Here is a 22,936-nt window from a genome sequence, read left to right as displayed (position 1 = left end):
AGTTTTTCTTGGTAAAATAGAAGACTCTTGAGAGTCCCTTTGACAGGAAGGAGATCAAACCAGTCAGTCTTAAAGGAAATCAACCCTGAATATTCATTAGGAGGACTGATGTTGAAGCTCCAATACTTTGGCCAACTGATGCAATGAGCTGACTCATTGGAAAAGACCCTGATGATGAGAAAGACTGAGGGCAGGAGGAGAAGGGTGTGACAGAAGATGAGATGGTGTGGATGGCATCACTGACTCAATGGACGTTAGTTTGAGTAAGCTCTGGGATATGGTAAAGGACAGGGAAGCCTGGAGTGCTTCGGTCTATGGGTTGCAAAGAGTCGGACACAACTGAGCGACTGAACGCAACAAAATAGAAGAACCCATGTGAATTGTATTAGAGATTAAACTTGTGGAAAAATGGATTCAGAATACATTTTCAAGTGGAATCAATAAGCTGGAGATTGAGCTTTCTCCAATAGTTAGACATCCACAATCAAAAAAGTTTACTGATGCTGTAATATTCTACTCTGGTAGTGTATTATTTTATATTGTTGTTCCCAGTTCTATTCTGTAGTATTATCATGTATCTCATTCTTGACATGGCCTCATCGTAAGCAGAGCGCAGTCCTCTGCTCCTGCACTTTGGCTTGTCACGTGACTTGCTTTGACCATTGGATGTGAACCTAAAAAGGCACTTTGTCAGTTTCAAGTTAAGGTCTTTAGAACCATTACGTGTTTCTGTTTGCCCTTCTGAGAACTTCCAGACTGTTCCATGGAAGAATATGTACCAAGTATCTGCTGCCATTCCAACCTTGGCCCCAGAGGAAAACACACAGATCAGGTCTATTCATTCAACCTACAGTCCCACAGGCTAAAAAAAGAGCCTTACTCCCTAAGCATGAGAATAATTACTCACAGTTATTTGGGAGTGTGTTTGTTACACAGAATTATTATGGCAGTATCTGACCATTGCTGGCAAACTTTGTTAAGGGTCCAATGGAAAGGTACTTTGGGTCACTCTTACATTACTGGGTGGTAGGTGAAAAGGGTTAAGACAAATATGAGAGCTGACATAAATGTCCTAATCATGGTGCTACTTTATAGAAGGTCTCCATAAAGATTATAGAACTGTACATCTGCTTATCTCAGAATGCCTTCAAAACAGATAATGACAACTCTTGATTTTAAATGTTATCTCTGATTATTAGAGGAAGGCAAATGAAATAAAAACATGCAGCATTTCAAAAGAAGCTAAACATACATCATTCACATTTTGTAAAAAATTTACAACTTACATTGATTCAAACATAAAAATTATTCAAATAGTAAGACTTTTTAAATGTCCATCTATTATTTCTAAGTATCTAACCATTCTAGGAAACCACATAGGATATTCCAAAATGTGTTGTTTCAAGCAGAAATGCCTCAGAAACCAAATCTTTAGCTTGTAATGGGCAGTTTTCCCTTGAGGAAATTGATGTTTTCAAGAGGAATTTGAGACTGTCCATGGATAAACTAAAACTAATAAGAAAATAATTCTTGTGAAAATTGCCTTACAGGCAAGAATTTGCAATTCTCACAGAGTAAACAGATTTTTTTAAAGTGTTAGAATTTTGTAATGGTAACAAATCACACTCTCCCCACCAACAGCAGAAGTTAAAATAAGCAAGCAAGTAAGCAAATGAACAAAAAGTTTGTTGCCTTCCACCAGAAAGTTATGTTGACTTTAGTACCTAATGGGTATATTTATCTTATAAGAGTCTATTCACTGATCTCAAATACCATAATTATAAGAACATATCAAGATCTCAGATTATTCTTGTATTGCTATATCTATACTTCAAAGTCATAATTCAGCTTCATTACAGAAAAATGAAAATAAATATGAGGAAATTTACCCTACATAAATATGCTATTGAATAAACTAAAATGGAAATGAAATTCTTGGTAAATAAAAAAAACCAGAAATTTATTCATTCTAAAATATTATAACTTCAGAGTGAGAAGCTTATCATTTTCTTGTAAGGATTCATCAATTTAAGAATTAATATGTACTGAGCAGCTATCATATTATACTGTGTTTTATATATTATAAATATATTTTATATAAAAATAAAATATTTTATATTTTATAAAAAATGTTTTATATATTATATATTACACTGTGTTTGGCTTAGGGGTGACAGAAGGTATATGGTACAGTTTCTGTCCTGTAGGAACAAAATGGATGGTAAAGAATTGCACACAGTTATGTAAGACATACAAACTTATGAGAAGCACTTCTAAGAGCAGTGCACAGAGGATTCTAGAACACAGAAAGTGAAATAATTGATTGAGATGAGCAAATGATTCCAAATAGTGATATTTGCATTTGGTCCTGAGTGATAAACAGGACTTTGACTAGTACCAAATAACATACAGGGTTTCTCAAGCAACTGAAGGGATTCTTAAATACTTGGCTTTGCAAAGCACCTGATAGAATCATGGTTTATTTTTCTACAATATATTGAATGTGGATATACCACCTTCCAAATACATATCTTTGAAACACTGTGGTTTCAGATACAAGAGTTTAAAATGTGTGTGTGTGTGTGTGTGTATATATATATATATATATATATATATATATATATGTATGTCCTTGTTTCTGCTACTAAAGATTGACACATCTGAAACAGAGAATATAATCCTTGAACATAAGAAATCCTAATGAAATACATAGGAGGCCAGGGGCACAGAGATAAGAATTCATAACTTGGGTCAAAATATAGGCTCTTGCATATATTCCTATGTGATCTTGGGACAATTATTTGTTCCCTCCAAACCTCAAGTTCCTTATCTGAAAATAAGGTTCTCCTGAGGGTGAAATCATATATGTAAAGCACTGAATACCTGTCCGGCATGAAGGTGTTACTAAAACAGAAGCGCTTTACTTTTAAGTAACATGCATGTTACATGTCCAGAAAAGGGGATGTCCTGAAGATTCAGTGCACTGTCATAATTTTAGCTTTAGTCTTGGATCCTTATTTTATGGTGGATATTCTTGGAGTCAGTGATCTAAACCACTACAACGTACAGATATGACTCAACGTTAGTCAAAGAAAGTAAGTAGAGAATATGTAACCTAGGTGCACTGTGAAACCAAGTATCCATGTCTTTCCTCAGCTAAGCTATGGCTTTGTTGGAAAGGGGTAAGAGTCAAGCAAAAAATAATTAATTAAACTTTGTTTTGAAGTTATGGAGAGATAGAACAAATGGGTATTGGGCAATGACGAAAACCTTTTACTTTTATATTGGCAGAATTCAGGAAGCCACAGTAAGCTGTTTGCTCAATCAGAGCTCATAAAATTATGAAAGAATGCAGGGAAAGAAAATAACACTCAACAAAGCTATACTTTTGACATATTTCTTGTGTGCACACATGCTAAGTAGCTTTAGTTGTGTCTGATTTTTGCAACCCTATGGACCACAGCCTGCCAGGGTCCTCAATCCATGGGATTTTCCAGGCAAGAATACTGGAGTATGTTACCACGCCCTCCCCCAGGGGATCTTACTGACCCAGGGATCAAACCCACGTCTCCTGTGTCTCCTGCATTGGCAGGTGGGTTCTTTATCACTAGCGCCACCTGGGAAGGTCATGTATTTTTTAGGGCTCTTTAAAAAACACAACAAAAGACATTTTCTCTACATACACATTAAAGACTGTTAGTTCTCTTCCAATATCCATGCTCTCACTTCTCTACAGTTCAGTTCAGTCGCTCAGTCGTGTCTGACTCTTTGCGACCCCATGGACTGCAGCACGCCAGGCTTCCCTGTCCATCACCAACTCCCAGAGCCTACTCAAACTCACTTCTCTATAACTGTATACTTTGGGGCAGAGTACATCATATTCAGGAATAAATGCAACATTTCCTAGTCTCCCTTGCAGCTTTGGTGTAGTCATGTGACTGATTTAGGCCAATAAAGTATAAGTGTAAATAAAATGTGGCAGCTCCCAGGGAACTTTCCTAAAAGACTATTGGTGTGAATCCTTTGCCCCTTCTTCCTACCTCTTTCCATCCTACTTCCTGGAATGTGAACATGGTGGGTGCTCCATCTTGCAATGTGGAGATGAGGGCCCACATGATGAGCTAGATAGAACATAAGAATCAGTAGAGTCATCTTACCTGCTTGGACTGCATACTCCTAGGGTTTTAAGGAGAGAAATAAATGCTTCTTTCTTAGTGAAGGCATCACTCCCTTGTGCTTCTGTTACCCTCAGCCAAAACAAATTCTAATTAATTAAGCAAATTTCTAGAAAAGCTACATTTAGCACAATTTTGATTTCTTCTAAAACTCATCTATCCTGTGGAGAGAGGGGGAAATGTGTGTGTGTGTGTGTGTATCTTTGGAGAAGGGGAATTTGTGGCATAATAAAACCAAGAAATATACAATGAGTACAGTCAAATAGTGGCATTATTTCCAAAATGAGGCTAGTCTTATAGGTTTCAAGTTATTTTCTATACTAGAGCCTTTTTCCCTTTGGCAATGATGAAAATACAAGTTTATTTAGATAAGAAACAAGCAAACTATAGCCCCCTGTACAATGAAAAAGTAGAATCATCTATGGTGAAGAATGGAAATGTGTGTCTACAGCTATCCTGGGAAACAAAAATGTTCAATTACTTTGAGAAAAAGATTCAGGATATTGATCTATGGTTAACTCTGAGATTATGTGAATTTTATATCTAGTCAATTTCTTATCTGAAGCAAGTTTTAAACTAACCTCTAAGTGAACTGTAAAGATTTATAAGAATCTGAAAATGTTAAAGATATAAGGCAAAATGATCCTGTATGAAATGGCTATCATAAAAAGCAAATCACTCTGCAATTCTTGAATGCTTTGAACTAGCAAGAGGAACATATAGAAGGTAAGCTGATGGGCAGAAACAAACTTATATTTAATACATTTCAAAAAGCCCTTTTATTAAATAAATACAACAGATCCCTTTCATTCAATTCCTTCACCAACTGTCCTCAATGACTAAAATATTCAAATAAATTGTATGTAAACAAAGACATATAAACCAAAGACTAGTTTAGGTATCTAATTCAAATGACACTGTATCATGAATGGCTTGCTTTTTAGACAGAGTTTCAAACACTAGGATTGCAGAATAAAGATCTTGTTTGTTGACCATTGGCTTGTTTTAATGAGATGGTTTGACAGTCACTATGTTAACATTAAATACTTTCTAACACCAACTATATGAGAGTAACCTTTTGTGGTTTATAGCTTTGCCTCTGGTGGTAAAACCTCCAAGTAATTGGCATCAGAAGTCAAATCATAGACTGCATTTTGGGCTTCTGGGTAGAAACAAAAGACTCCTCTATTTGGCTCACAATTGCTCTCTCAGTGGTGTGCAAGGTACAACAACTGGTCTGTGAAAGATATGCACAATAGCTAGGGATTAATTTAGATTTTACAGAGCCCCAGCAGAAATATAAACACTTTTAGAGAGTAGTCATGACAAAGAAGCTAGTATGCAGGAAGGGGTGATCCCTAATTGAAATATGCAAGAGGAAATAGGCCAGAGAAGGCAGTGTAGAGGCTGAGCTTCATGCATAGAAATTATAGCAAATGACAGGTTAGTAAAAGATTTGCCTTTCCTAAAGTTTTGATGATTTATTTTTGGCATATAAGATAGATCAATGCTGTCAAATTATAGTTTTCATCATCATTATCATCAAATAGTATTTATTAACCAAATGTGCTCTACAGGGAATTGTACTAGGAGGCAAAAATGATATGGTTTCTGACTTCCAGTAACCAGTAAAATAAAACTGACCAATCAATGTAGACAAATGGAGGGGAGCAGATAGAGAACAAGATGCTTAACAGGGAAACACTTTAAGCTTAACAATAAGCTTTTAAATATTTCCAATGTTTAGGTGAATTGGTGAGTATATATGTGTGTCTATGTATGTTTCTTAATATATCTGTGGAGATAAAAATATATTTTCTTGACATAGATAACTAAGTTCTAAAAATGAATTCTATGGAATCAATTATTTAATAAGTGCTGATTTTCAAAAACATATTTGATTTTGAAAATCAAAACAGAAGCCTTCCCCATACACCATGGTCTCAACAGCATGAAAAAGTGGGACATAAACGTAGAAACTGTCATTTTCCTCAATTTAACACATCTACCTCTGCAGGGTCCCCATGAATGAATGGATGAGAATACTCTCCCCTGGTCAGTACAAAAACAATTGTAAAATGAGATGTAAAAAAAAAAAAAAAAATCCATATTCAGGTTTTTTTTTTTTTTTAAACTCTTACTTCTTAATTCTACCAAGTTCAAAAAACCACAGTAAAATTATGCCCTGGCACTTACACATATACCTGGGAGGAGAAATGAAGATTCAATCTGGCATGAATTTTTTTAGATTTAATAGAGACTAATTCTAAGACTGCAATGTTGATCTTTCCTGAGTTGTCAGGATCCTGTGTGTGCTTCTCATGTATCTTCCCAACTACATATGGCATTGTGACAAATAGAAGAGGCTGCTAATGCTGCTATAGCTGAATGTCTCATTTAGGAACAAACAATTCTGGAAAAGCTCCCAGATTATACATCTGTCCCTCTAGCTTCCACTTTAGAGGAGAAAACTGTATGGAGATATCATAAGGATTAATATAATATTCTTTCCCTCTGTGAGTACTGTATGGTTATTTCCCTCACCTTGACATGAGAGAAAAATATTTACTGAAAGCTTCAGTAGAAAAATTACCAGTGAGATAGCCAACACTTATGGGAAAGTTGCATGTGGAATGGGCTTGCAGAATGGCATGCTTGTCCCCCAGAATCTGAATACAGAGGCGATCAAGGCACTTTCTCTTCAAATCCAATTTCTTTCATTTATATTTTTGTTTTCTCTCCTTTCATTTCTTCATTTTTTTCATTGTCTCATTTTCCTTCATGTATTACAAATGGCAGTGAGAGTCTGTGAGCACATTAATACTGTGGGCTTGACACAGACAGAGCTAAACAAAGGAGAAATCCCCAGGGAAGCACTTTCCAGCTCTCCCATCTCCAGCATCCTGTTGACAAGTGGCACTGTGCTCCCAGCATTCAGGAAATCGTTCTCTAGAGCAGTGGTGCTCACAAACTTAAAAGTCTATATTGATCAATTATAAACCTTTCAGAGGTCCATGGGGAAATGCCAAAAATAACACAATGTAATGTGCTTTTTTCTTAAAACTCCATCTTTTTCAAAACATTCTAAGGTTAGGGCCTTCTTGTACTTAAAAATGTGTTAACTATTTTAAAAATTTTAAGTGTAAATTTCATTTGAGTAAAGCATACACACAGAAAAATATACAAATCACAAGTGTATAGTTCTATACACTTTCTTAAGGGAAATTATCAATGCAACCAGTATCCAGATGAATAAATAAAACATTACTCAAACCCCAGAACTCTCTCCTGTCCTTGTTAATTACTACTCCCCACAAAAATAACCATACCTGAACTTTAACCCTTGATAGGCCTTTTTTTGAGCTTTATTTCAATGAAATCATACAACATATATTCTTCTGTGTCTGGCTTCTTTAATACAACATAGCTTTTCTTATTTCTTACTTTATGAAAAATCATTGGTAATAGAATTTGATTTCTTAAATGTCCTTACACTGTCAGACCAGAATCTTGTTGTTACACAATAATGCCATCTTATGGCTATAGAGCAATTTGTAGTCTACAAACTACTTTTGCTTTCATTATCTTACTTGATTTGTGCTATCCTTTAAGACTTGAGGAGTAATTTCCTGAAAATCAGACAAATTTGTTAATGGTTTGAGGACTAGGAAAGGCGGTATCTGAAAAAAAGACAACAGGGTATCTGTATTGGTATTGGTCAGCCCTCCTTAAGTGCTTTTGGAAACAAGGAAAGTATATTGTTTCTCTAATACTAGGTAGATATTATGTTAATTGTTTCATTTTCATGTGTTTCTTTTAGCAACAGTAAGTAATCCACTAAGAAATAGATGGAAACAGCATTTAGCATCAGTTAATTTCTCATTAAATTAAATATCTATGTATTTATATATGTAAATACATGTTTCTATCTATATGGATTATCTATCCATATACATGGATATATACATGCACACATGTGGTTCATGGATTTAACATTTACTGCCCTATCTGTGTTTCCATGGAAAGGACTCACTTTTAATAATTTGAGGATTTGATACTTTCCTGAGGTACAAGTTGAAATTCCATTTGCTGGAAGACAATGTATGGAAGCAGGTCTCCTAAATAATGAGTAAATTGTAACAAGTTAATCTGGATTTTAATTCTCTACTTGCATCAACATGGGCAGTAATGTCTGTTTTACTCTATGACATTTAATAGAGGTGAGTTTTGCCATCATGGCACTTATGAATTCGGTGGTTAATGATGGTCTCAGAAGTTATGCCTCAGGAATGACAAGAGACTACTGCATTTTCTCCTGTTTGCAAATTACTTTTGAGTAAGCTATGCAAATATATTAGAGCAAAATATTTTGATGAAATAGAAATATGCAGATTTGCCACTGAAGCATGTGTTTGGGCAAGTCACTTAACATCTTTGTGGTTGACAAAGGTCCATCTAGTCAAAGCTATGGTTTTTCCAGTAGTCATGTATGGATGTGAGAGCTGTACCATAAAGAAAGCTGAGTGCCAAAGAATTGATGCTTTTGAACTGTGGTGTTGGAGAAGACTCTTGAGAGTCCCTTGGACTGCAAGGAGATCCAACCAGTCCATCCTAAAGGAGATCAGTCCTGAGTGTTCATTGGAAGGACTGACACTGAAGCTCCAATACTTTGGCCACCTGATACAAAGAACTGACTCACTGGAAAAGATCCCAAGGCTGGGAAAAATTGAAGGTAGGAGAATGGGACGACAAAGGATGAGATGGCTGGATGGCATCACCGACTTGATGGACATGAGTTTGAGCAAGCTTTGGGAACTGGTGATGGACAGGAAGTCTGGTGTGCTGCAGTCCATGGGATCACAAAGAGTCGGACACGACTGAATGAACTGAACTGATAAAATAATGAAGCAGAATAAAATCACTAAGGTATTTTCAAGCTCTAAAGAATCCTTCATTATTAATTATTAACTACCTATAATAGTTTGGATTATTAGTCAGCAAGTATTTTTTGTTCTTTCCTGTTTACTGTAACAAGAGACTACTTCCCCCATTCTATTGATGTCAGGTTTGCTGTTGCCAATGGAATGTGAGCAGCTTAATACAATCATAGGCCATACACGCTCTTAGGAGATTAGGCTTGGTCCACGCTCTGGTGATGTGTCATGAGAAGAGTATGCCACTGGTCCTTCATATAAAGCCCAGAATAAAGACAGAGGGAGGAAACACACATCCTGGGGCATAGCCCAGTTCACCCATCACTTGAAACAGCTGTCCAGCCACATTCAGCCTAAGTCAGCCAAAACACAGGCAACCTAAAGATCCATAAGCATGAGAACAAAGGCTTTTTTTAAGTTATAGAGTTTTAGGGGTGATTTGTATCACCATATTATGGCAATAGCTGAATGATGCATTATCATAACTGGCTCATACCTGAAAATATACTAATGCCTTCTTACTGGTTCAAAGGTATTTTGTTTTAACCACAAGTTGACTTATTTGGACTTCTCTGGTGGCTCAGACAGTAAAGCGTCTGTCTACAATGTGGGAGACCTGGGTTCGATCCCTGGGTCGAGAAGTTCCCTGGAGAAGGAAATGGCAACCCACTCCAGTACTCTTGCCTAGAAAAATCCCATGGATGGAGGAGCCTGGTGTCCATGGGGCCGCAAAGAGTTGGACACGACTGAGCAACTTCACTTTCACTGACTTATTTAAAAAACCAGTAGATTTTTGTTGAGAACCCAATATGAATGCTGTACATTTGTCTATTTAAGAATATATAGCCTCGATTTATGAGAGAAATACAAATCAAAACTACAATTATGTACCACCTCACATGAGTTCAAATGACTCAATAAAAAGGCTACAATAACACAAGCTTGAGAGGATGTGGAAAAAAGGGAACCCTCCTACACAGCTGGTGGGAATGTACATTGGTACAGCCACTATGGAGAACAGTATGGAGGTTCCTTATAAAGCTAAAAATATAATTACCATATGATCCAGAAATCCCACTCCTAGGCATATATCCAGAAAAAAGCTCTAATTCAAAAGATGCACACATCTGAATGCTCACAGAAACACTCTTTACAGTAGCCAAGACATGGAAACAACCTAAATGTCCATCAACAGATGAGTGGATAAAGAAGGTGTGGTCCATATACACAATGGAATACTACTCATCTGTCAAAAGGAATGAAATAATATCATTTGCAGAACATGGCTGGACCTAGAGATTGGCATATCAAGTGAAATAAGTTATACAGAGAAAGACAAATATATGGTATTACTTAAATCTGGAATCTAAAATATGACATAAATAAAATAACCTTAGTTACAAAGCAGAAACAGACTCACAGACATAGAAAACAAACTTATGGTTACCAAAGGGGAAAGAGGGTCAGGGGAGGATAAATTAGGAGTTCGGGATTAGGAGATACAAACTACTACATATAAAACAGATAAACAACAAGGTCAGAATGTATAGCGCAGAGAAATATATTCAACATACTCTAGTAAACCATTATGGAAAGGAATATGAAAAATAATACATATATATGCATATATATATATAACTTAATTACTTTGCCGTACATCAGAAATTAGCACAACATTGTAAATCAACTCTACATAATTTGAAAAAAGAACGTATAGATTCTAATTGATAAGGATTTAAGAATCTACCATTATATGGGCTTGGTGGGAGATAAATTCCTGACTACCACTACCACTCCAAAAAATGGAGCCCAAACTGCAGCTATTTATATTTCTTAATCCTAATTAGAACCTAGTTTTATGACTGATGCAACTTATTACAAAAGTTGGCAATTTATGGCCCTCCAGCAAAATTTGACCTACTGCCTGTCTTTATAAATAAAGTTTTATTAGAATAAACCATGCCCATTTGTATATGCATTGTCTAGGGTTTCTTTCACCCTTCACCAGAAGAGTTGAGTAGTTACAACAGAGATCACATGATCTGCACCCACTAAAATATTCACTAATTGGACCTTCAGAGGAAAAAAAATAAACAACTTCTTTATCTGGCATTTCTGTAAGAAAATGTAATTCTAAAATTAGTGACACAAAAATAAATAATTTTGATACTTTTGGGAAGTGACAGTTGCAACTGCTATAGAGGGGCAATGGTACCTCTGGTGTACTAGTGGCCCATGGCTCTGACAAGTTTATAATTCAGATTTGTCTTGTAGCTTGATGCTTGGTGTGTTTCTGGGTGCATATATCAGTCTTCCTTGACAATTTCTGCCCATATTTACACCCGGATCCTAGGCCTTTCCATCGATTCCATGAGTTACCTGATATTCTTCTAATTATATAATTCTACCTAAGGTAATCGGAGTCTCTTTCTGTTAGTTGTAACTCAGAATCTTGAATGGTCCATTGACCTTGCTTTATTCGTGACTGGGAGTAAGATGTTCCTTTTCTACTCCCCAGGGATCTTGTTCTCGCCCTCCAGCATTGCTTGTATCTATCAACTTGTAATTTATTGGCTGTTTGTCCATTTTCTCTCTAGCACTGGGAGGTTCTTCAAATCAGGGACTGAATTTAAATCAGCTCTCTATGGTCCTCAGGAAAATGTGAAAGCATATAAGAAAGAATTAACAGGCATGAAGACTATCAGAGCCAGGAGACCATTATTTATAACATCAAAATTGCCGAGCTTGACTGAGTCATTATGTAGAAGCAATACACTAAATACTCGACATACACTGTATCATTTAATCCTCATAACAACTCTATGATTTAGTAAATATTTTTGTCCCATTTTATAGATAGGGGAATTGTGGAGCATAAAGGTTAGGGAACTTGCTCAAGGACATAGAGCCAGTCAGCAACAAAGCCAGGATATTAAAGCAAGTTGAACTCTAGGGTCTGTACTCACACACAATAACTTAAAACAGTTTTACCCAAGACTAGACTACAGTCACATGAAATTTAGCAGCTCCTGACCAATTCCTAGGGAAGTCTAATTAGAGTAAAATGAGGATACTTTTCCAGCATCTGGATAAGTAAGGAGTGGGTCTACTGGGGTTAGTGACACTCCATCACTTGCCAGATGTAGGAAAGAGCCCACCCAGATCTGTGGTGAGAATTCAGCTTACTCTCTCTATAGAATGGTGTTTGAGGATCTGCTTCTTTTCAAGTTTATGGTTGAAGATGAACTGAAAGGTAAAGAGCTGCATGACTGTCAGAAAGAAATACCTAGCTCAGTGACAAAAGATGACTGACAGTGGGGTGGGGGGATAGTCTCAGAAAGCAGAAAGTCTCACCTCAGTCTTCCTGTAAGACTGGTCAGTGTCTATAGAAGCACGTAGCCACTGCCTACCCAAGAACCCTGAAAGTTCTTAGAGGATAGTGTTGGTGGCCTGGATAGCTGGAAGAAAACCCTGAGAGAAGACAATAGAGACACACACATTCCCAATGTGGAATGAGCACCCCAAAAGAGAGTGACGAAACTGACCTCATTGAATAACTTGCAGAAGTTCATTTTGACTTAGTATGGGATACTGAGAGGTATACCATGATGGAATGAGAAATTTGTCTTTTGCTGTATATACGCAGGACTGCTGAGTTTCTTTCCCTTTATCAAGAATGGCTATGGATACCCTGGAACCAGCTGTTTTCCAGTAAGTTGAGATAAAACTATTAGACAGTCCAGGGGAAAATATTCTCAGGCTTCCTGGTGGGGGATTCAGTTCAGATACACTGAACATCCACTTCATGCTCAGTACTATCTTAGTCCTGAACATATCACATAAAATAAAGCATATCTCTGTCTTTCAGGAGCTTGTGCAGGAGACATAAAAGTAAAAAAAGATATTGCTCTATAGTAAATTCTAGGAAAGGTGACTTTGGAGCAGGGGCATCCCAGGTGGTACTGGTGGTAAAGAACCTGCCTGTCAATGCAGGAGATATAAGAGACATGGGTTCGATTCCTGGGTTGGGAAGATCCCCTGGAGGAGGGCATGGCAACCCACTCCAGTATTCCTGCCTGGGAAATCCCATGGACAGACGCATCTGGCAGGCTTTAGTCCATGGGGTTGTAAAGAGCTGGACACAACTGAAGTGATTTAGCAGGCACCAACTCTATATATAGCCGCTGAGTCTGGCAACATTTGCAAATATATAAATTGTATGCTGATATTATGTTACATTGATGTTAAAATGGTATCTAAGTTTCTAAGATCAACTAATATTTTCAGGATTTTAAGAAGGAAATAACATTTGACATGAGGCTTGAAGGCAGGTAGGGCAGAGGGGGCAGAAGACATTTGAAAATCTTTAAATCAAGTTAATATTGCTAGAGCAGAATTCATAGGAGTTGTAGGCAGGCAGGAATTGATACACAGTGAGGTTGACATGAGCAGGGATCATGTGAAAGCCTTTTGTTCCAAATTAATGAGTCTAGACTTTATTCTAACAGGAATGAGGTGAGAGCACTTAAGTTCTCACACTTCAGAAAAACAATTCTGGATGAAAGATGAGTGGGAGCAAAGAAGGCATGATCATTGGAAACACTGAGATTTATGCTAGAAGTATTGATTTAGGAGTCTAATGTAGTAAATTAAGAACAAAAAACGAAGTAAAGACATCAAGAAATGGACAGATATGAGAGATATTAAAGAGGTTCCTTGTAATTATTAAAAATGATTTTATTTCCCCCAATAATAATGAACAATACTGTCTTAAAAGAACTCTTTGAAAGAAACTGCTTTAAGCCATTACAATTTTATTATGTTTCACCTAAAATTGGAAGAGGAAACAGCACCTTCTTGTGGTCTGAGGCTAAGAAATATATGCGAATTTTAAAAATTTGGTCAACAATTAGATATTGTAATTAAGAAAGCATGAAAAACTAATAATTTTAAATCAAATTCCTTGAGACAAAATAGTATGGAGACATAAAATGTAAAAGATCACCTTCAAAACAGAAACAACACATGAAAGTCAACTTTGTGTTGCTAGCTTATATTTCCAATATATTAATGTAAGTATATCAAACTATTATAAATCTATAGGATACAGAGTTGACCAAAAGTATATAAATTATACCGCACAATTATTTAAACCATCTCAACTCAATGACTAAACTGGTTTTGGCATGACCTGAAATTTTTGAGGATATTATAGTGTTCCAACATGATGCTAACTTTGGTTCTGAAAAATTTGTTGAATTCAGTTCATTAGTTTCAACTATATCACCATTTGTTCTGATTCCACTTACCTTTTTCCAGTGATAGTGATACATCTCCCTCTCTTCTTCCCTATCTCTTTTTTCATGAAGAGCATGGACATGAACTCTAGAATTCCTGGGAGATAGGTATAATCATTTCCTTTTAGTAAAAGGAAACTGGTACCTACCCTTGTCGGTCCTTGTACATTTTGTTCACTCTTTCCCATTGGAAGTCGAGCCTGGAGAGAGCTTCCTGTAACCTTGCCTTTTCTGGGGGTGTGGTGCTTTGCAATGCTGCCGCCTTCTTATTGTGAATAACATCAATCCGACCTGAGATTTGTTGCAGGTTGTCTTTTATATTCTGCAATATTGAAATTGTAAAGCAAGTCAGAAATGATTCAGTTGTCTATGGAAAGAGAAGAAAGGAAATGTACCAACACCCAGAGTAACTAACAGTCTTGCATTTTTCATTTTCTGACTTTTAAAAGTCATTAGCCTTGAAGCCCACTGATTTCAATGTGCCCAATTTGAATGGGTAATTCAGTCTTCATCTTGATACTGGCAATCACTCCCTCTTTCTTAAAACTCTATCTTTGGCTTCTGTAACCTGAATTCTTCTGTTTTTTCTTCCACCTTCTTGTCTACAGCTTCTCAGTTTCCTTTACAGAATCTTTCTCCTCTTACTAATCTCTTAATATTGGAGTGCTCTAGCATAGATCTTTCCTGATCTATATATATTACCTCCTATTTGGTCACATGACTTTAAATAATCTCTATATTGCAATGCTCAAAATTCTCCAAGCTAGGCCTCAAATAGTACGTGAACCAAGAACTCTCAGATGTTCAAGATGGATTTAGAACAGTCAGAGGAACCAGAGATCAAACTGCCAACATCCATTGGATCATAGAAAAATCAAGAGGATTCCAGAAAAACATCTACTTCTGCTTCATTGACTACACTAAAGCCTTTGACTGCGTGGATCCCGACAAACTGTGGAAAATTCTTAAAGAGACTGGAATATCAGACCACTTTATCTGACTCCTAAAAACCTGTATGCAGGTCAAAAAGGCAATAGTTAGAACCAGACATGGAACAACAGATTAGTTCCAAATTAGGAAAGGGGTATTTCAAGGCTGTATAGTGTCACCCTGTTATTTAAGTTATATGCAGAATACATCATGCAAGATGCTGGGCTGGATGAAGCACCAGCTGGAATCAAGATGGCCAGGAGAAATATCAATAACCTCAGATATGCAGATAAAACCACCCTTATGGCAGAAAGCGAAGAGGAACTAAAGAGCCTCTTGATGCTGGCTTAAAAGTCAGCATTTGAAAAAGTAACACTATGGCATCCGGTCTCATCAGTTCAGTTCAGGTTAGTTCAGTTGCTCAGTCGTGTCTGACTGTCTGTGACCCCATGAACCGCAGCATGCCAGGCCTCCCTGTCCATCAACAAATCCCAGAGTCCACCCAAACCCATGTCCATCGAGTCGGTGATGCCATCCAACCATCTCATCCTCTGTCTTCCCCTTCTCCTCCTGCCCTCAATCTTTCCCAGCATCAAGGTCTTTTCCAATGAGTCAGCTCTTCACATCAGGTGGCCAAAGTATTGGAGTTTCAGCTTCAGCATCAGTCCCTCCAATGAACACCCAGGACTGATCTCCTTTAGGATGGACTGGTTGGATCTCCTTGCAGTTCAAGGGACTCTCAAGAGTCTTTTCCAACACCACAGTTCAAAAGCATCAATTCTTCACCGCTCAGCTTTCTTTATGGTCCAACTCTCACATCCATACATGACTACTGGAAAAACCATAGCCTTGACTAGATGGACCTTTGTTGGCAAAGTAATGTCTCTGCTTTTTAATATGCTGTCTAGGTTGGTCATAATTTTCCTTTGGTCCCATCACTTCATGGCAAATAGATGGGGAAACAATGGAAACAGTGACAAACTTTATTTTCTTGGACTTCAAAATCACTACAGACGGTGACTGCATCCATGAAATTAAGGGGTGGGATGGGGAAGAAGATGGGAGGGAGGTTCAAAAGGGAGGTGATATATGTATACCTGATTCTTGTTGAGGTTTGATAGAAAACAACTAAATTCTGTAAAGCAATTATCCTTCAATAAAAAAAAAATTAATTAAATTTTAAAAAGACCCCTGCTGCTTTGAAGGAAAGCTATGGCAAACCTAGACAGCATACTAAAAAGCAGACACATTACTTTGCCGAAAAAGGTCTGTATAGTCAAAGCTATGGTTTTTCCAGTAGTTATGTATGGATGTGAGAGTTGGAGTATAAATAAGGCTGAGCACTGAAGAATTGATATTTTTGAACTGTGGTGTTGGAGAAGACTCTTGAGAGTCCCTTGGACTACAAGGACATCAAACCAGTCAGTCCTAAATGAAATCAACCCTGAATCTTCATTGGAAGGACTGATGCTGAAGCTGAACCTCCAATCCTTGGGCCACCTGATGTGAAGAACTGACTCATTAGAAATGACCCTGATCCTTGGAAAGATTGAATGCAGGAGGAGAAGGGGACAATAGAGGATGAAATGGTCGGATGGCATCCCCGACGCAATGGACAGGAGTTTGAACAAGCTCTGGGAGATGGTGATGGACAGGGAAACCTGGCATGCTGCAGTCCATGGGGTTGCAAAGAGTTGGACGTGACTGAGTGACTGAACAGTAAATATGACAATGACTTTCCAACTTATATCTCCAGCCATGACCTCAACTCTGAAATCCATACTCATACTTCCAACAACTTTCTTGACACTTGGATGTCTCAGGAGCATCTCAAACTTTACATAGCCCCAACCACATTCTGAACAGCATCCCCTTATCCTTTTCTTCCCATTATTTTCCTCATTTCAGTAAATGACATATCAATTAACAGTTATTCAGGTTGACAACCTTGGAATCCTCCTTGATCCTTCTTTTTTAACCTCTATATTCATATTACTGGATGATCCTATAGACTCTACTTCCAAGAACATGTCCAGAATTTGACCTCTTCTCGTCATCTCCCTTGTTTTAACTGATATAAGCTACCCTTGTCTCTCACCTGGATTATTTCAATTCCTACCTAAATGACCCTCCTGCTTGTTACCTTGACCCTCTCCCATCAATCCTCCACACAACAGCCAAAGAAATTTGTAAGAAACACAAATCAAATCATATTACTTCACTTCTCAAATGCTCCTTATCAAATTTAGTGTTTGCCCACGAGGCACAACTTGTGGGACGTTGGTTCCCTGAAAAGGGATTAAACTTGGGCCCCAGCAGTGCAAGTACCGAGTCCTAGGCACTGGACCAGGGAAGACCCAAACCCAGAATCTTCATCAGGGCCTACAAAGTTCTGCACAACTTGGTTGTATGCTGCCTGCCATTCCAATCTTACTTTTTCCTTAGTCTCCTCCAAAAAGTGAAAGTTGCTCAGACTCTTTGTGACAGCATGAACTATACAGTCCATGGAATTCTCCAGGCCAGAATACTGGAGTGGGTAGTCTTTCCCTTCTCCAGGGGATCTTCCCAACCCAGGGATCAAACCCAGGTCTCACGCATTGCAGGCGGATTCTTTACCAGCTGAGCCACCAGGGAAGCCCTCCTCCAAGTGCACACCATTTCAGCCTCATTTGCCTCTTTGCGTTCCTCAAACATGCTGAATGTACTCTCGCTTTGAGGTTTCTGCATTTGCTGTTCTTTCTGCCAAAAATAATTCTTCCCTCCAAGAAACTTAAATGACTGCTTTCCTTACTTCTTTCTCATATCAGAAGAGCCTTCTCTACCTTTCCATTTTAAGTAGCAGCCCTGAGTGCTCTCTTTTCCTTGTTTGTTCATTTTCCTTCATGGCCTTTATGACTAATATGAGATTGCCTATCTACTAGTTTCTCTGTATCACTAGACTAGACCCTATGAGTGCAGGGTTTCCAGAGCTCAGACACATGCCTGGTACACTGTATGTACCCAGTGCATTTGTGTTGAATAAGTTAAAGTATCACAAAAATCAACTCCATAATTTTTTAAACATAGATTGTATTTAAGGGGGAAAAAACACAGTGTCATTATATAATAATTAAAAAATATATATAACAGTGTTCAAAAAATGCCAAAATCTTCCATATTTGTCTAGACTTGCAAGTATGAATTTGGTTATTTTGCTTACCTGAATTGTCAAAGACAAGTCAATTGAGTAAACATTTACTGAGTTCTTCTATGTATAAGGATCAATACTTGTTTTGAGTAAGTTTTGAATTGGTCTTATTGAGGTGGTAAGGGAGGGTGTGGTTTGGAAAACTGAAGGAAACAGTTATAGTGTAGAAATCCCAGCTAAATGTTCAGAAATTATTTGATGAGTGATCTAAATGGTACCAAATTTTTTTTCAAAGTTCAGAAAAGGAATGAATCATATATGTGGTCACAAGCCACGGAAAGGGCTCATAAAGGAAGTAGGATTTGGGGTAGATATTCATAGCTGAGTAGCTAAAGTGGGAAGGATGTCATACTTAGCAGCTAATACACATGCAAAGACAGGAAACATGAGCAGTCATATCTGACTTTTCAGAAACGTATAGGATCAGGGAAGATGGGTCCGGAAATAGCAGCTGGAGATGATTAACAATGTGTTTTAAAAATACTGCATGTAATTCAGTAGACAGTGGGGAACCGTCTCATACATACACAGACACATACATGAATTTCAAATACATACAAAAGCAGAAAAGAAAAAAAAAAGAAAATAGTACAAATAGCCCCCATGAATCTATCATCCACTGCCAACACTTATAAAACCATAGACAACACTGTTTCACTGTATATGTCCACTCATTCACGTCCTCAACTGTATTATTTTGAACAAATTGATATAATAGTTTATACCCCTATCCAAAAAGTCTTCAGCATGTTTCCGATATACATGAATTCTTTTCAAGGAAAGCACACACAGCACTGTATTCTACATCTCAAAACTTCAAATATTATTAATGTAATAAAAAATCTAGTTGGCCTTCATATTTGAGTTGAATTGAGAAAGTGGTTTAGGAAGGAAACTTGGCAGAAGTCAGTGACTGTGTATTGAGTAAAGAGGAAGAACGACTCTAGCTCCCAGGTTTCTGTCCTGAGCATCTGAATGAATACTGGTATCTGAGTAAAAGGACTGCAGATGGATGAACAGGTTCTGTGTGTACATGCTTGTGTGTGCACGTGTGTGTGTGTGTGTGTGTATGATGACAATGAAAAGCCTTTGGGCCATCAGACTATAGGTATTCAATAGGCAGCTGGCATCAGATTTTGAGAAGGGGAAATGAGATGACAAATACAGTTGGGTCATATATCTTCTCCCATCTCCACATGTTCTAGGCTTTCTGAGCAAAGAACACTGGTATCTGGGTTAAAGGACCATTGAACAGCAAATATACCTTGGAGCTGAGATTAGTGTATTATTCCAGGGAAACCCAGAAGCTGCCTTAGATTCCTTTGCCAACATTCCAACTTACCTTCTGAGGATAACAGACAGAGACCTGCCCCCCTCTCTGGAGAGGAGAGCAAAGGTCTCTCTCTGTTTCTCTATCTTCATCCCCTCTCTCCCTTCTGACACCCAAGTCCCTCCATGCCTCTCTTTCTGTCTTTATCAGATATGCCAACTCCCTTATATAAGCTCTGATGTTTCTGATACTGAGTTTTGTCTCTTGTACTGTAACCCATAGACGCACAGGTAAACATCTGGCCCTCACCTCACGTCTCATGGGGATTTGGGGCATGAGGATGAGTGCTAAGATGCTCTTGAGTAATCACTTGTGTGTTCTCTGATCCAGAGATCATATGCTTTCTGTCAGGATAAATAAATAAAGTAGACCCTTGAATAACATGAGGGTTAATCCATGTATAATTTATAGTTGGCCCTCAATATCCATGGTTGCTTGGCATCTGTGGATTTGTCCAGTGACAGATTGTATAGTTCTGTAGTAGTCTTGCCTAGAAAATCCATGGATGGAAGAGTCTGGTAGGCTGTAGTCCATGGGGTCGCTAAGAGTCGGACACGACTGAGTGACTTCACTTTCACTTTTTATTTTCATGCATTGGAGAAGGAAATGGCAACCCACTCCAGTGTTCTTGCCTGGAGAATCCCAGGGATGGTGGAGCCTGGTGGGCTGCCGTCTCTGGGGTTGCACAGAGTCAGACATGACTGAAGCGACTTAGCAGCAGCAGCAGTAGTCAAAGCGAAAGTGTTGGCTGCTCAGTTGTGTCTGACTCTTTGCGACTGCAAGAACTGTAGCCCGCCAGACTCCTCTGTCCCTGGAATTTTTCAGGCAAGAATACTGGAGTGGGCAGTCATTCCCTTCTCCAGGGGATCTTCCTGACCCAGGGATGAAACCTGGGTCTCCTGCATTGCAGGCAGATTTGTCTACTGTCTGAGCCACCAGGGAAGCTCAGCTCTATAGAATTTTCTATGGAAAACATAAAAAGGCTATTTTCTGTGTTGGCATGCCTTCCTTTCCCTCATATGGTAATCCTTGGTCTCTCAGATAAATATCCTGAACACAGAGTTAAATTGACCTGCTTAACAACAACAACAACAAAACCCAGGCTGTTCAAGAGTCAACTGTATAAACATAAAAACTGACCAAGTATCAGTAAAATAAATATGTTGGCCAACTCTCAGGCAAAATCTGGGAGGATCTCAGCCATGTCTGAAATGGAGACGAGGCTAGACAGGGAATGCCTGTTGCTGAGCCTGCACCTTCCCAGTCAGACTGGTGGAGTTTGCTTCAGAGTCTGCCTTCACGACTGCGGTGCATGAGGACTTGCCTTGGGGGAAGATGAATCTACAGAAGCTGGTGAGGATATAGATAATGTCATTTGTAAGGGGAAAATCAGTGCTTACCTTGACACCCTAAGGAAAACAGTTGTGTTGTCAGTTCTGCTAGTCCTCTAGACATGATGGTTATGGGTGGTGTGAATGAATTTCAGAGACAGTGGGGGTGGGGAAGAGGGCGAGACTATTTATACAATTCCCCGGTGTTGTCTTCAAGTCCATGAATACCTTGTGATTAGAAGGTTTCAAGTTTTTTGTTGTTGTTGTTAAGCAAGTTAATTTAATTCTGTGGTCAGGATATTTATCTGGGAGACCAAGGATTACCATATGAGGGAAAGGAAGGCATGCCAACACAGAAAATAGTCTGTGACATTACTCTTCTGGAGAAAATGCAGGATATAACTGTTCTGCCTGTGTTACATACAGAATGGCTAGTCAGTGGAATAGAGTAGGTATTGTTTAATTGTAGGAGAGATGGCAAAACTGCTCAGAAATGTTTGTTAGAGTAAAAGTGTGAAATTTTGCCTAAGGATGAACCTTTGTGGAAAGCAGACGTAAAGGGTGGAGATGAATATGTCCAAAGAGCAGATCTCATCAGACCTTGGAGAAGAACCAGAAGAGTAATGTATATATTTTCAAATCAAAGGAAGAATGAACATCAGGAGAGATGGAGGGAGCTGCCAACAAGTCAAATGCATCTAGAAACAGGAGTAAAAGGTCAACCGTGGGTATGTGTGAGGTGATTGGTGATCTTATCAAGAGCAATCTCAGCATCTTGAAAGTGTGGAAATGTAACTCTGGACAGAGAAGACTGTGTTCCAATGTCACCCTCTTTCACTACAAATTGAAAATAACCTAGTATGATGCTACAGTTTGTTTTATTTCACATAAGACACTTCTTTATGGAGGAAAAGTTTAATAAAATGAAGACAGATACTATAACAAAAATGTTTAAAAGACAGGATGGATCTTGGATATGTTATCAATGCCTTAGAGGTCACTGCACTCAAGAAAGCCTCTTACATTCTTTCTTTCTTTTATTCACCTGGTAAAATTTCACTCTGAGCCTAGAGTCTTGGGTGGAATATTTAGGGCTACCCAACTAGGAACTAAAAAGCCTCTTGATGAAAGTGAAAGAGGAGAGTGAAAAAGTTGGCTTAAAGCTCAACATTCAGAAAACGAAGATCATGGCATCCAGTCCCATCACTTCATGGGAAATAGATGGGGAAAAACTGGAAACAGTGTCAGACTTTATTTTGGGGGGCTCAAAAATCACTGAAGATGGTGATTGCAGCCATGAAATCAAAAGACACTTACTCCTTGGAAGGAAAGTTATGACCAACCTAGATAGCATATTGAAAAGCAGAGACATTACTTTGCCAACAAAGGTCCGTCTAGTCAAGGCTATGGTTTTTCCTGTGGTCATGTATGGATGTGAGAGTTGGACTGTGAAGAAGGCTGAGCACCAAAGAATTGATGCTTTTGAGCTATAGTGTTGGAGAAGACTCTTGAGAGTCCCTTGGACTGCAAGGAGATCCAACCAGTCCATTCTGAAGGAGATCAGCCTTGGGATTTCTTTGGAAGGAATGATGCTAAAGCTGAAACTCCAGTACTTTGGCCACCTCATGCAAAGAGTTGACTCATTGGAAAAGACTCTGATGCTGGGAGGGATTGGGGGCAGGAGGAGAAGGGGACGACAGAGGATGAGATGGCTGGATGGCATCACTGACTCGATGGACGTGAGTCTGAGTG

At 38.3% G+C, this 22,936-nt stretch overlaps 1 protein-coding gene across 10 annotated transcripts in view; it reads right to left on the bottom strand.

Moving 5' to 3' along the window:
• The window catches only part of DMD (dystrophin), a 2,236,915-nt gene that overhangs the window by 1,250,639 nt on the left and 963,340 nt on the right, over positions 1–22,936 (bottom strand). For all 10 annotated transcript variants that reach the window (XM_024988361.2, XM_024988358.2, XM_024988360.2 and 7 more), the window contains one exon: positions 14,556–14,728. In XM_024988361.2, coding sequence (XP_024844129.1) covers positions 14,556–14,728 — 173 coding nt within the window. The remainder of the gene's footprint in view (positions 1–14,555; positions 14,729–22,936) is intronic.

The sequence above is a fragment of the Bos taurus genome, chromosome X (genome assembly GCF_002263795.3).
Source record: "Bos taurus isolate L1 Dominette 01449 registration number 42190680 breed Hereford chromosome X, ARS-UCD2.0, whole genome shotgun sequence".
Classification (NCBI taxonomy): Eukaryota; Metazoa; Chordata; class Mammalia; order Artiodactyla; family Bovidae; genus Bos; species Bos taurus.
The sequence above is the reverse complement of the archived record's forward strand: the minus strand, read 5'-3'. Positions and strand labels throughout refer to the sequence as shown.